The following is a 16,134-nucleotide window of genomic DNA, read 5'->3' as shown; positions in this document are numbered from 1 at the left end:
TAAAACAGTGAAGGATCCATGGGCAGACATGCTCAAATGGGCAGAATATGTACCTTGATCAAGGAATAACAGATGCCAGAGGGTAGTAATTCGCACAAATATTTAATCACCAGTGGTCCATAATTCCTGATGGGATGCTGGTCCTTGGCTAGGCACCAACTAGAAAATATTTCCTGCTTGCCAATAAAAGATTCCCTAGTCACAGTTTTTGTTGCCTTCTTTAATACCTGCAGCATGTCCTTAGGAAAGAGATGCCCAAAAAGAATCAGAATTTAATCATCTAGGCAATTACTTGAAGAGGTTTGAGATAGGGGGTTTACCCCATTCTTGTATGAGTAGGACCAGTTTGTGAAGTAGCTTACAGTAATTGCCCCTGATCAATTCCATATGAAAGAAGAGCCAATGCTGCCTGGGCTAAAAAAGGGTCAGCCACAATGACCATTGGGGAGTCTTTCTGAATCTTCAGAATTACCATGGATATCAGTGGAAAGGCATAAAGGAACATTCCCAACCACAGGAGAGAAAGAGCATCCGTTTTCTTGGCTTGTATGCAAGCAGTTCTACAGCAAAATTTTTCAGTGATCGGTTCTGAAAGGATTTAAACAGATCTACTCAAGATGTTCCCCATAACTGGATCAATTCTGGAAGAACACCCCCTGTTCAGTCTCCATTTATAAGGGGTCTGTCCCAATCCTACTCAGCTTGTCTGTCACTAAGTTTTGCTCTGATGGAATGTAACATGCTTGGAAGGTTAAAGAGTGCTGAAGACCTAACTTCCCAGCCATCATAACCAGCTTGCACACAGAGTATGACCTGGTAACCCCTTGCTTGTTTATGTACATCACTTTTGTGTTGAATGTAATCACCAGAAGAAATACAGGGAACCAAAGATGAATGGATGAACAGGAAACTTCTGATATTAAAATATTAAAAAGAATACCAGGTTTCTTAAAGGGGAAATTCCATTATAAAGCTCTATTTAATAATACCTTTTTTTGTAAACAGCAATATTCTGTGTGGAAGTGTTCCACACAGAGGACTTACCTGCAAGAAACGAAGGTGAAGGCTGGCTGCTGCACCAGTGAAGCTCCTGAGCTGTTTCTTCATGAGATAGCAAGAAATTTCTGAAGAAAGCTTCACTATATTGATTTACCGCCACAGGAATGAAGGTGTGGCAAAGTGCCAAAGCTTTGGGAACCTAGCTGGTTGCTGTGTCCTGGGCAGAGCACAACCTATATAGCCCAACTACTACTTCCAGTTATTGTGCCTCTTTTTCTGCCATACAGTCTAAATCTTTAAATCTAGCTCCTGAAATCAACCTGTCCTCCTTTAAAAAAAAAAAAAGGGAAACTTTCCAAGACTGGATCCTAGAAACAAACATGTAGGCAAATTCTCCTTGGTCTTTTCTTTCTTTTCCAGTTCCTGAATAAATACAGTCTCTTCAACCCCAACTGGGATTCTAGCTAATCTCTGCAACTAGATTTTCTGGGAAAGGCTGTCCTTAAAGCCAAACTGACAAGTATGACTTAGTACATCAGTGGGCTTCAGTGAGGAAAATGTGACATTCTCCTCCCTGTGGATTAGATAGGTTCCTATCAGTTCGTCGAAACTTCAGCAGTTCGAACACCATACGTTCGAACTGTGAAGTTCGAGAACTGATTATCGCGAAGCTGCAGAACACCGAATTCTATCCCAGGGAAAGAATTCGGTTGGCCGTTTCTGCGGCTTTGCTATTTTCAGCACTGTGGTGGAACGTTACGGGTCGGTTTCAGGTAAGTGTGCGATTGTGTGGACGTTAGGGCACAGATGAGGTGGGTGTGCGATAGTGACCGACTTTAGGGTTACAGCGGGATAGGTGAGTTAGGGTTAGGGCGCAGGTCAGGTGAGTGTGCGATAGTGATGGACCTTAGGGTTAGGGTTTGGGTTAAGGTAAGTGGATAGATAGTGTATGTACAGTTTAGTGTAGGGTTAGATGTAGGATTTTAACTGTATGTGTGTGGATTGTTGTCTTTTTGGTGTGCTTGTGTTTCTCCCTGGGAAAAAAAATTGCTGTTCTAAGCCTTCAATGGTTTTGCACTTCAAGGTTAGACGTTCGAACATATGGTGTTCAAAATTCTACCATTTTGTCGAAGTGATGCAGACCCGATTAGATGATTTACAACAGAGGGGGTTGATACCCCCTCAATATGAATAGTGAATTCTGTAAGGACTAAAGCAAAAAGCTTGAGTGAGTGCGTGTGAACTGTCCTCTCCAATGCAAAATAATAGGCACTTATAAGAACAAAGTAGATTCCATATAAGTCAGCAAACTTACAGAAGAAGCAAACTAGGATAGCACATTCCCCATCTCACACAGCTTCTGTAACAAAAACAAAATGGATACCAAAACAAGCCACTATGAATTATAAATGCTCATGGCAGCATGAGTGATTTTATATCCCTGTTTTAAACATTAGTTTAAATATTTAAGTACAGAACAGAAACGATTTAATACAAACAGGCATCTGAAAAAATACCCCCGCTGCATACAACATAATGGTGTTGCTCCTTAATTAGCTTTACGTTAGCTGAGGGTTAAAGTGAACAAATGCAAACATACCATTTCATTGTAAAGGCAACATGGTTTTCCAAAAAAAAAAAAAAAGGTACAATATAGAACACAAACCACAAAGTGCAAGATTACCCTTTCAAAGGGGAAAGATTGAAGTTAAGCTATTTTAACAGGAGAACATGCTAAAAGCTGAATTAGCACAAATCCAGAGTCTGTGTACTCCACATTTTGCTTGTATGAAGTAGTTGTCTTTGTTAGTCGGACTTTATTATTCCTGATTTGGCCTTCAAAAGGTAAAGGCTGTCATCCATAAGAAAGCTGCAAGAAAAACAAAAAAAAATGTTTTAACAACCAGAAAAAAATGTACAGGTGAACAGAAGACACAATGCACTGCAGTATTATTGTTAATTAAAATAAAAGTACTATACATGGCTGCTGTTCCTGCATTTTTTCATACAGTACATAATTAACCATTGCTTCAAAAATGGCTTATTACTGCAATGAACACAGAGGCAGCCCCTCAAAAGCTACCTTCCAGCATAACACAGACTACCTTTTCTGAATTTGTACATACGAAATCTGGTGAATCTTGAAACAGAACAGAAAAGTCGTACATTGTCTTGCTCTCTTCCATGCATGATTTTGGCCCTGACATCTCAAAATGACTCATAAAAAAACAGACTCACAAGACCACATCTACTATAAATACACTTTGTTGTATATTATTGTAGCTGTAGTCTCGTGAGTCCGTTTTTTATGAGTTAGTTGCTTTTGCTATCATTGACTATGTTTATGTAGCTTCCTGTTTCTTTTGAGTGGTTTTACATCTCAAAATGACTCGTGTTCATTACTGGCAGAGGTGGACACCTCTAAAATGCAGACAGATAAAGCCCTGACTAAGTAAAGCAAAAAATTGGCTTTATAGTGGGAATGAATCCAAGGCAGGATGCCTAAAACAAACCAAAAATATTGAAACAGACCAAGACCCACATTTAACTAGCTGGCCAGAAGAGAAAGAAATAATGAGGAGGAACCTTCTCACCTCTTTCTGGTGGTGGGATGGTCATTTGACCATAAATGTAGACTCTTATGTAGAGCTTCTGGTGGAGATTAAAAATCACTAGAAATGTTTTGTCAAGGGGTCAGGACTACTGAGGGAACATAACTTGAAAAAGTGGAAACATACTCCTTACATATGTCCACTGAATGCCACCCCAATGGGACACAGCAAAGACCAAGGACTCTGGTAGAGACATAAAAGGTGAACATCCCAATTGCCATAAGCATAACAACACTGCTCTTTCCACTTACCCCACTCCCCTAGGAGACATGAATGGGCCACACAGCCACTGCCACCAGGTGGAAAGAATGGGACAACTGCAAGGGCAAGAGGGAGGCCATAGGCAGAGGTGTGGAAGGAGCCAGTCAGCGAGTAAAAGGGTGAGCAGTAGAAACTAACCTAACCACTACAGGCACAAGGAGCTGATGAAATTCCACAAAAAGTGTCCCATCAGGGAGAAAGCCTGAAAGTGCAGCTCCTGTAACAAGGATGCCCATGCCTGAAGAGCACAAGTCCAGAAACAGGGACAATGCACTTCATCTCAGCATCATGCATGTGTTAAAACATGCAAATACGTGGAGCAGCACAGTGGATGCTCTTCGAGTTTCACTGTTGCAGTCATTACATTTGGGTTATCTGCTTGCAGTAGCCCTCAGTCGGCCTGATTAACAAAGTCTTGGGTCCTACGTCGGTTGCTGTCCCTTCTTCCATGACATCAGGTCGTCAGGGGTATAAAACATGCAGCCGACACCATTACATCAGTTTTTCTTGCTGTGCGGCGCCCAAAGCAGAACCAGTTCGCAAGTGCTGGTCGGCCGACTCCTGAAATTTTCGTTTTCGAGTTTCAGAACCGAAGTCTTCAACTAAAGTTAAGTACCCCATTGGGGAAACTTTTTCTTACTCCTTCCGATGTCAGTAAAAGTTAATAATTGCATTAGTTGTGAAAAGCAAATACCTCACAAAGATTTTCATTCATACTGTATTCCTTGGCTAGGCCCTGACCACGACGTACCTTGCTGTCAGTTTTGTGCTTTATTTAATCAGTGCACTATCCGTCGTCGGTATATTTTTGCCTCTAAATATTTCGGTTCCCAGTTTAATTATCCAGAAATGTCACTGGTTAACCATCCGATTACCGGGATTCCGAAAAAATGCAAAGATAAAGACAGAGACAGATCGCCGAGGTCCAAAGCTGCCGACGATGGTTCTCCTAAGCCAGTCGCCAATTCGCCGGTACTCAGTGAGGCGCTTTCGCAGCCCCTGATACCGGCTACTTCTGACTTGCAGGCCTCTACTGAGACCCATTCAGAGTCCGGTATGCAACGAGATGCTTCAACTGTGGAACCTGCGGATGTCTCTACCTTGGATGGGTCCGGAGCCGCTGTGCAGGCATCGGCTTCTGAGGGTGTATTCAGGCCTACGGACTTGCATATTAAATCGACGCCTCCTTCTTCTTTTAGGCCAAAATCTCGAACCTTGCCTAAGAAACAGATGCCCAGGCCACATGCTAAGGCCTCTATGCCTAAAAAAAAAAAATAAGAATGGTTGAAGATCTTATAACTCTAGAAGCCCCCCCCCCCCTTCTAAGAGCCCTAGGACTGAAGTTGTTTATGAATCTTCTGACCAGGATTCTGATTTTTCTGATTCTTCTGATGATCTGGATTTGCCCTTATCTACTTATGAGGATTCTGATGCAGAGTACTCTATTTGGTGAAACCTTACATACTCTTAGGGAACATTTCCACTGGGAAAGCCAGGATTTTTCTGATTCAAAAAAGAGGCTTAGGGATTTCCTACTCCTGCCTCAGCATAGGCCTTTAGCTATACCTCCTGTACTAGACATTGTTGATGCCTTTTCAGAATCTAGTTTGGCCCCCCGATTCTTTGCCTCCTGCTCCCAGAAAACCTGACAGACATTACAGGGTTGCTGATTCACACAAGTTTCTTTTTAAAAATCCTACTGTGGATCCAGAGACTATTTCACAGGGACCCAAGGGCATTAAGGCTTCTACTGCTAAAAATCCTACCCCTTCTGATAGAGACTCCAGGACGCTGGACAGATGGGGTAAGAAGGTTTACACTTCTGCAACCTTGGCCATTAGGGCTTTAAACTGCCAGTTTCATATGTTAAGGTATCAACAACATGTTACTGGATTGCTTAAACAGAAAATTATGTTGATTCCTGACTGTGCCGAAAATAAAGAATTACAGGATTTAATGCATTCTGCTGAACAGGTTGGAAAACATACTTTGCAATGTGGATTTGATTCATTAGAGGCCTCTTGCAGGGCTGCTGTTACTGGGTCTGTGCTCAGAAGGCATGCTTGGCTTAAGGAGCAATCTTTGCCTGATCATGTTAAAGCTAAATTGTTGGATGCTCCCTTAAATCAGGGCTGCCTGTTTGGCAACAAGGCTGAGGAAGTTCTTAAAAGATGAAAGATAAAGCTAAATCTATGCAAACTGTTAAATATTTCTTACAAATTCAGCCTCATAGATTTAGTAGGCACTGGTCCTCTAATAACTGGACCTTTCCAGCCCCTTCCAGGTCTTCTTCAAGCCAAACCCAGACACAGCAAAACCCCCAGGTTTCAGTCCCAAGGCAATGGGGGTTTCCGCACCAAAATCAGGGAGTAGTAAGACTCCCCCCTATGGAAAACTGTCTCAATGACTTGCTTTTAAAACTACCAAGCACTTCCCAACTGAATGCACCTTTAGGCGGAAAGATTGGTCTGCAGGCCAAAAACTGGGAACTCATTACCCAGGACAAATGGGTTTTAAATACAGTGTCCCAAGGATACAGATTTCACTTACACACGTTACCAACACCAAGCGGGTGGCCAGATCTACCCCCAAATCAGTGGGCAGAGGCCCAAAATCAAGTATTCTCTCTTTTAAACATGGGGGCTATTCAGTTGGTACCAGACGAGGAAAAGGGACAAGGTTTCTATCCGAGACTTTTCCTGGTACCCAGAAAAGGCAATACAAGGCCTCCTATCTCGGACCTATCTACTCTAAACCCCTTTCTGGTGATTCCAAAATTCAAGATGCTGAATCTTCACCAGCTGCTTCCTATGCTAGGCAAAGATGCATGGATGGCAACACTAGACTTAAAAGAAGCATACCTGCACATCCCTATCAGGCAGTCTTGCAGAAGGTACCTATGTTTCAAAGCAGGCTACGTGCATTATCAGTTCTCTGCACTGCCCTTTGGCTTATCTACTGCGCCCAGGGTATTCACAAAGTACCTAGCTCCAGTCATTGTATTTTGCAGGCAATGAAATATTCAAATATACCCATACCTGAACGATTGTTTAATTCAAGCAGAAAGCCAGGACATTCTTTTGAATCATCTGGCCTTTGTTCAAAGGGTACTGACTTGTCTGGGGTTCATCATAAACAAAAAGAAATCACACCTGGTACCGTCAACAAATTATATTCCTGGGAACAAGCTTGAATACAACTTCCCAGATGTCTTTCCTCACTCCAGAGAAATGGATTCATTTGACAACCTACACAAGTGGCCACAAAAACCCAGCTATCTGCAAGGCAAATACGGCAAGCCTTGGGGTTCATGGCCTCCTGCATTCTTATAATTCCATATGCAAGGCTGCATATGAGTGGCCACAAAAACCCAGCTATCTCCAAGGCAAATACTGCAAGCCTTGGGGTTCATGGCCTCCTGCATTCTTCTAATTCCATATGCAAGGATGCATATGAGGAAACAACAATGGTATCTCAAAAGCCTATGGTGTCAACATTCACAGGATCTAGAAGCAAGGATTCCTGTCACAACTTGCCTATGCCTAGAGCTCCTTTGGTGGGCAGAGGCCTGCCATCAAAACAGGGACTACCATTCACATTACCCCCTGCCACCCAAATCTTAACAGATGAATCAGGCTATGCATGGGGAGGGCTCACCTGGCAGGGAAGTGCATTCAGGTCAAATGGAACCCAAGTCAAATGCACCTGCACATAAATCAAAAGGAAATGTTAGCTGTAAAGAATGCTCTGACAAACTTCAAGGACCATATTCTTCCAGGACAACTAATGGTAAAGACGGACAACACCACTGTCATGTGGTACATAAACAAGTAGGGGGGTACACATTCTTACACCCTCTGCAGACTAGCCATGGCATTGTGGAACACAGCCTTGAGCTACCAAGTGAATCTACAAGCTCAATTCCTGCCAGGAAAACTAAATACACTGGCAGATGGATTAAGCAGAAACCTCATGGACCCACATGAGTAGAAAGTGGAACCAAAGATTTTCAACATGTTGACAAGCAAATGGGGGTGCCCAGATATAGACCCGTTTGCCTCCCCCCAGAACCATCAACTGGAAAAATTTTGCACAGGGATTCCCCACAAGCTAGCTTGGAAAGTGGATGCTCTAACCTTCAGATGGAAAAACCTATCAGTTTATGCCTTTCCTCCTATGCCTCTGCTCTCCAGGGTACTACTAAAGATCAAACAAGACAACCTAAGGACGATTTTAATTGCACCAGACTGGCCTCACCAAAACTGGTACCCATTCTTGCGCAGTGTGTCATGCTTGGCTCCATGGCACCTGCCTCAGACTCCTTCCCTGTTGTCTCAGCAGGACAACTAGATTCTGCACCTTGAGCTGCAAACCCTGAACCTAGTAGCCTGGCTAATTACCTAATCTCTCCTCTACCATCCTTCAGTAAATCAGTGATGGATATCATTTTCGAGGCCAGGAGGCCTAGTACTAGAAAATTTTATGCTGCAAAATGGAAAAGATTTTGTGCCTGGAACCAATCTCAAGGAATGAACACAGCACTGCACAATTTACCTCAGATTCTACAATACTTGACTGAGACGCTTCATAAGGGCTTGTCCTTTTCCTCCATCAAAATTCATGCCTCAGCCATTTCAGCTCATTACAGCACAGAGCCTCCCCCCTCTTCTCTCACCCACTGCTCAAGCATTTCCTCAGAGGGGCCAAAAATTTAAGGCCACCCAGGAGAGCTCCAACTCCAGCCTGGGATCTTAACTTAACTCACTCGTCCTCCTTTCGGGCCAGCTGCTACTGCAGATTTAAAATTTATTTCCTGGAAAACAGCTTTCCTTTTAGCAATCACTTCTGCAAGAAGGGTATCTGAATTACAGGCCCTTATGGCAGTAGAACCTTTCATCATCTTTCATGCGGACAGGGTGTCCCTCAGAACCAATCCCTCCTGCATGCCCAAGGTGGTATCCAGTGTGGCTCTTAATCAGTCCATTCATTTGCCTACCTTCTTTCCTAACCCACAGAACAAAGGGGAATGGATACTGCACTGTTTAGATGTGCACAGACAGCTTAGATTCTACTTGGACAGGACTAAACCTCAAAGGAAATCTGAACAACTGCTTGTGGCATTTGCTGCAGAGACAGAGGGGAAAGCTATTTCAAAACAATCCATTTCAAAATGGATAGGCCACTGCATTCATTTCTGCTATAAGCACCATGGAAAACCTATCCCACAGGGCATCAGACCCCATTCAACTAGGTCTGCATCTACTTCTACAGCCTTTCTCAGGGGCGTCCCTACTAGGGACATCCTAGAAGCTGCTACCTGGAGTTCTGTACATACTTTCACCAAGCATTATCATTTGCCAATTTTCTTTTAAATCCAGAGCTGGTTTTGCCACTGCAATCTTGCAGGGCCTTATAGCTGGCCCTAATTCTATTTAAATTCCTCCTCCCAACCTTAGCTTTGGGAATCTACCCAAATGTAATGACTGCAACAGTGAAACATGAAGAACATAGTACAGTTGTGTACACTTACCATAAATGTAGATGTTTGAGTGTATTCACTGTTGCAGTCCTGGTTATCCTCCCTCCAGCCCCCTTTCTTCTTTTGGCTATACCTCTGCTCTCACTTACTATGCTCAAAAAGCTTTTTGGTGTATTTGCTTTTTTGTTGGAGGTACATCCTTGTATTTATAGATTTAATTGCTTTCCATTAGGGGAGCACCTGACATCTGGGGCAAGAAAAACTGATGTAATGGCGTCGGCTGCATGTTTTATACCCCTGATGACCTGACGTCATGGAAGAAGGGACAGCAACTGACGCAGGACCCAAGACTTTGTTAATCAGGCTGACGGAGGGCTACTGTAAGCAGATAACTCAAATGTAATGACTGCAACAGTGAATACTGTCAAACATCTACATTTATGGTAAGTGTACACAACTGTACTTTCCTGCTCTGCAACTAATAACAGAAGCATTAACAGCATATACAGAAATCTCTAGAACCCTGCTGGAGAAGTTGCTGTCATCTCCTCCCTATTACTCTACTCCCACCGCTCATGTCCTATGATGCCAGAAAATGGGGGAGCAAACAGTGCAAAAGACTATGGATGTTTGATGGTGTCAAGGAAAGGGGTGCAGGATGAAACCATACAAATAATGGGTAAGAGTACACTCTTCTGATATGGAAATGATTACAGGAGGTTACAACTCAGTGCAGCATGGCATGCTGGCAGAAGTCCTATGCATTTCTGGCCACAGGTAACAAGAGATCAGGTTTGAATTGCAAAATGCAGGAACATAGAACAAGGGGGGGTTTGGGATTACCCATTCTGAAGGGGTATTTCAGAGTTACACAGTTAAGGCTCCTGTACATAGCACAAGCAGAAACGAGAGTTATATACTTACCATAACTTGGCATCTGTATTATTCTATGTCATTATTCCTCACAGTAGGGTCTTGGGTCCGAGCTGGCAACTTTAGCTTCGACAGATCCAAGGCTCAAGCTCCTCCGTCTCCCATAATCCCCTGCTGCCCTCTAACCCTCACATCGAGTTTGTTAGCCTAATCAGTATTGCTACGACCCAAAAAGAAGAAAGGGGAGTAGTCCTGGACCCACAACACTCCAACTTCCTCTAGAGAGCCAACAAGGAAGAGGGATGACGGGAGGGAAATTTGAAGAATAATTTCATAGGATAACACAGATGCCAAGTTACGGTACGTACATAACTATTTACCTGATGTTATCCAAGTCATTTTTCCTCACAGTAGGGTCAGAGTCTCCTAGCTTCCATACACCCTGGGAGGCCTCAAGGAAGGACATGCCAAAGCACTGTGGAACCAAAGGAAGCCCTGCTCCTAGAAACCAAATCCAGCCTGTAAAGGGATATACAGGTGTGAGGATTAGACCAAATGGTGGCAATAGAAATATCATCAATGAAGAGTCTGGCCATAAAGACTGAAGAAGTAGCCACAGACCTAGTAGAGTGACCTCTATCCTTTCCCAGAACCGCAACTGCTTGTTGGTGTAGACTGTAGCTGGAGATCCATTTAGATATCATCACTTTAGAAATGGGAGGCCACGTCTACTCAGGAAAAAAGCCATAAAAAGCTGGTCTGATTTGCAAAACTCCTTAGCCCTATGCAGCTAAAAATCGCAATTGCCTGTGTACATCCAAAGTATGCAGGATGTACTCTCCTTTATTAGAATAACTGGGAAAGAAAACTGGTAACTGAATACATTGGTTCAGATTGAATTCAGTGGAAACCTTGGGCAAAAAAGATGGATTAATTCTAAGAGACGCTCTATCCTTGTGAAAGACCACATATGGGAGAAGCAATTGAATGGGCCTGCAGCTCAGACACCCTCTTAGCCGAAGTTATGTCTACCAGGAAGGCCATTTTCCATGACAAAAATCTGAAATCCCAAGAGCTAGCAGGCTCAAATGGACTCTTGAGTCAGAGATTTCAGCATGAGGGTTAGATCCCAAGGATGCGAGGGATCCTTAACGAGCGGTCTTAGAAAGAAAACGCCTTTCATGAAGGCTTTACAGAGTCCTGAGGAGAATGTAGGTTTGCTATTCTCATGAAAATTGGAAATTGCAGCCAACTGAAGCTTAATAGCAGAAAAACTTGCCCCTTCCTGAAAAAGTGAGGACAAGAACAAGAGAATATCTGGTACAGAAGCAGAAAAGGGGGGGGGGTCCAGATTCCTGCTCTTAGCCTAGACAGAAAACCTTTCCATTTTGTAGATCCAAGTGCACATGCTGTGTGTTGTGTCTTTAAGAAGCATGTTAAAGACGTAACGTGCATATATAAATGTCAGGCACGTACCATTCCTAGTGCCATTTTGAGAGTGCACCCAGAGAGTAAGCATGCATGATTCCAGCAGTTAGTTTGTATATAAGTTACTTAAGTTAAAGTCAGTAAACTTCTATTGTGATGTCTTTGTATAAAATAAAGCTGCTTCAACAGAGCCCGCAAAGACTCTTATATTGTGTCCAAAGTAGGAGAGCGACATGGTGTCAGAACAGGGATCACAGAGAATAATATTTAGAGCCATGAGGTGCAGAGATGACAGTGAAGGTAAACTAAGAGAAGCAAGCACAAAAAACAGCCAGAAAAGAATCAAAGGTAATGAGAACACACACAAACTATTTATTTTATAAAAAAAATAAAATGGAGCATTACAAGAGCACAAACTGCATTATTAAACAAGCATGAGGCATGAAAGTTTTATTAACTAAGGGAAATGCTTAAAATAATGATATTTGACAAAACGATCATCAGAAAAGCAAAACGAGCATGTTTAAGGCAAAACGGGCACAAGAAAAATACAATGGGCATGAAAAGAGATTAAACGAGTAAAACAAATTTAATAAGAGCAATATGGGCACATTAAGCGTAAATAAAGCAAGGCAACTACATGTTTTGGCAAAGTACTCTATTTTGGCATAACTATAACTTCATATTGTAATCAAAGAGCAAAACTAAAGTTAATGAAAAACAAAATGAAATGCACAAACTACTATAAAGCAAACACAATACTGGCTTATGGCATAAAGAAATAGTCATTTCTAATGTTAAGCACTTTCCATTTATTGCATCAGTAAACTTCATCAGACAAAATCAGTATAACAAATTCACAACAGTTAAATAGTTTAAAATTTGGCGCCCTTTTTTCTAAAACAGGAAATGACATCACAAACCAAAAGATTATGCTACTTCCCACATTGCATGTACCATTATTCATGAGTAAATGAATATTCATGTATATTACTAAACATTCCAAATACAAACAATATATACAACTCTATAAATTAAAAATTATTAGAAAGTGCCTCAGACATTAAATTGTGTATACATTTATGTAAATAAAATATTCATTTTAAACAAAACTTGTCATTGCCAAAGCAACCTTTATCTACTTAAAGCTTTCAATTTTAAAATACTGTTAATACTGCAAAGATCATTAAGTCCAGGCCACGCATAAGAATGAAGCATGAGGTGCCATATAACTTCTGCCTTTTCCAATTGTAGTTCCCAGGGACCACCTCTATCATTACTAAGCACTTGCTGCAATACTGCAAATCTAAAATAATGATCATGTTGTACATGCACGTTTGGCTAGTGCATTATTTAACTGATCTTTCCTTATTGCATATATCTGCTCAAATTCTTTCCTTGAGCGACCTGGTGTTTTTTCCTATATAAAATGCTGGGCAGAGTTGACATACTGCCACATATATTACCCCCTTAGAATTACAACTAAATTTGCCCTTAATATATTCTGTGCCCTTTATCTGTATGCATTGGCCTTGATGTATGTGTCTACAATAGTTGCACATTCCACATTTATTCATAATACCTACTGATTTATTGGCCATACAGCTTGTCCTGACATTCTCCAATAGATTTTTAAAATTACTTACTCTCCTTGCCACCATTTTGAAACCATGACACAGTTTTGTTCCAATATTCAAATCCTCATCCATAAGTCCCCAGTTTTTCATCATAATAGCCTTAATTTCATAAAAATGTGTATTAAATGTTGTTATAAACAGTGCAGCATTGTCCAGGCGGTGTTCACTCACATCTAAGGGTATTGGGTTATTGATATATGATAAAACAGGTACAAAATGACCATTTGATCTTTTTGTATTTACTTCATTATACAATTCTCCAAGGATATGACTGGGATAGCTTCTCTTTTTAAACATGTCAATCAAATTATTGCAAAGTCCTTATCTAAGCAAACCATCCTTGCCGGCTGGACAAGCTGTCCCTTAACTACTGATTTCTTATTAATTGCCGGGCGTGCACTAGAAAAACCCAAGAATGAATTTAAGTAGGTCGGTTTTCTGTAAATATTTGCTATGAATCTTTTATTGTCCCCATTCTTACTCAAAATAACATCGAAAAAATTAATCGCACTGTTGTCTACTTGTTGTGTGAATCTCAAATAAGAAGCGGTTGTGTTAATATATGAGAGAAATAAATCTAGTGCTGCTTGACTACCCTTCCAAAGGATGAATATGTCATCCAAATAACGTAAATATAGGTTAACATGCTGACAAAATTCACTACCATAAATTTTCTGCTGTTCCACACAGCCATAACTATGTTCACAAAAACTGTGCCAAAAGGTGAGCCCATGGCTACACCCACCTGTTGTAAAAAAAAATATCTGCCCTTAAAATATAGTTGTTTTTAAGAACTATTTCCAAGAGCTCAGTATACAAATTAATTTTGGACTGTGTAATCCCCTGTGCACCTAGAAAGACTTCTACAGCCTGTACATCATCTTCATGAGGGATCACAGAGAATAGGTCCTTGATGTCCACTGTTACAAATATACTCCACTAACAATACTGGTTATGTTTAATTAACTCAAGGAAATGCCATGAGTCTTTAAAAAATTGGGGATATTTCATTATCAAACTTTTTAAACTATTATCCAAATATTTTGCGCATACATAAGTGATAGAATTACGACCGTCTACTATCGGTCGTAATGGTAGATTATTCACATTCTTATGCACCTTTGGCGTCTCAAATATGGTGGGTATTACAGGAGAAATAATATTTAAATAGTTATAAGTGCCAATATCTATTCTATGTTCAAGAAACATATCATTAAGTGTCACATGCACCCTTCTATAAGCTACAGTAAGCTATGTTTTACTAACCTCCTGATATGTGTCTGTATTAAGTATATCTAACATTCTTTGTTCATAATCAAACGTGTCCATTGTAACTAACCCCTCCCCTTTATCAGGCTTCATTATTCTTGTTGCTCACCCTAAGAATTGTGAACTGAACCTTGATGATACAGATATACATATAGGGCTGTTAGGGGGGCCCCTTTGACTGTAGGAATGTCCAATAGTGATTGTAGAGTAGCAAGTTCTAACATTAATATTAATGTTTTAATACACCTAATGTGCATTTGGAATCTCTTGACAACTCCCTACAAATCAGAGATTTATCCACTACCATAACGAGGTAATCAGGTGGGGCTGGCCTCTTATGAAGGAACCTTGGTGAGGATATCAGATTACCCCTCAATTTTAGATAGACTTGTTACTGAATTAGAAGTTATGTACCTACCATAACGTTCCATGTTAGTTGTCTTCTCTCGCCTTCTTTCTTGCTGGATGCGTTCGGAGCCGATCCTCGGCTCCGACTCGGCACTTGCTTTAGCTTAGGAACGCCTTTTACCAGCTCGAGGCAACCCTATATCCCATGATGCAAGGCGGAACTACCTCAGATCTCGTTTGGTAGCTAACCTACCCTGCTAAAGACTATCCTAACATAATTAGGAACACAAGTTCCTAATAGAAGTCCTCATATGAAGGCTCCGGAGGAAACAACCTAATAGGAACTCTTCAAGATCTGTCCAGGCCAGGGGAAGGAGGGAGGGTAAGAAAGAAGGCGAGAAGACAACTAACATGGAACGTTATGGTAGGTACATAACTTCTAAATGTTAAGTTGTCAATCTCGCCTTCATTCTTGCTGGATGGGACCGCGTCTCTAGCACCTGTATCCCGGGTGGCTCAATGGAACAGACTCTTGAGAACTGTGGAACCAAAACTGGCCCTATCTCTGGAGGCCAAGTCCAACTTGTAATGGGAGACAAAGGTATGGGGCGTAGCCCAAGTAGCTGCTGCACAAATGGTATCAATGGGTAGTCTATCCTGAAAAGCTGCAGAAGTGGATAGACTCCTGGTTGAGTGTGCTTTTGGCTTAGAAGATAGCTGCTTGCCTCTGAGAGAGTACACATAGGAAATAGTGGAAGTCAACCATCTGGATAAGGTCACTTTAGATACTGGAAGACCTATCCTGTTTTCTGCATAGGAGACAAATAATTGGTCCGATTTTCTGAATTGTTTAGTTCTATGCAAATAGTACCTGAGCTGACGATGGACATCCAAAAAATGCAGTTTCTGTTCAGCTCTGTCGGAATAGTTTGGGAAAAAGACTGGTAGGTCTATAGATTGGTTAATGTTGGTTTGAGATACGACTTTGGGGAGAAAGGAAGGGTTAGTTCTTAATGATACCCTGTCCTTATGAAAAACCAAATAAGGAACGAATGCAGAGAGCTTGAATCTCGAAACCCTTCTTGCAGAAGTGACAGCCAGTAAAAATATAGTTTTCCAGGTCAATAACTTCAAAGAACATGAAGCAGACGGTTCAAGGGAGGTAGTATCAAGGATGCCAACATTAAGTTTAGATCCCATTGCGGAGGAGGATGCTTTATAGGTGGTT

General features: G+C 41.5%; 1 protein-coding gene across 1 annotated transcript in view; it reads right to left on the bottom strand.

The window, feature by feature from the left end:
- Positions 1-2,396: 2,396 nt before the first annotated feature.
- The window catches only part of PGAP3 (post-GPI attachment to proteins phospholipase 3), a 571,410-nt gene continuing 557,672 nt past the window's right edge, over positions 2,397-16,134 (bottom strand). The window contains exon 8 of the mRNA XM_044055039.1: positions 2,397-2,869. Coding sequence (XP_043910974.1) covers positions 2,806-2,869 — 64 coding nt within the window. The 3' untranslated portion in view covers positions 2,397-2,805. The remainder of the gene's footprint in view (positions 2,870-16,134) is intronic.

The sequence above is a fragment of the Protopterus annectens genome, chromosome 13.part0 (assembly GCF_019279795.1).
Source record: "Protopterus annectens isolate FY-2018-M chromosome 13.part0, PAN1.0, whole genome shotgun sequence".
Lineage (NCBI taxonomy): Eukaryota > Metazoa > Chordata > Ceratodontiformes > Protopteridae > Protopterus > Protopterus annectens.
This window is presented reverse-complemented; position numbering and strand designations above follow the sequence as displayed.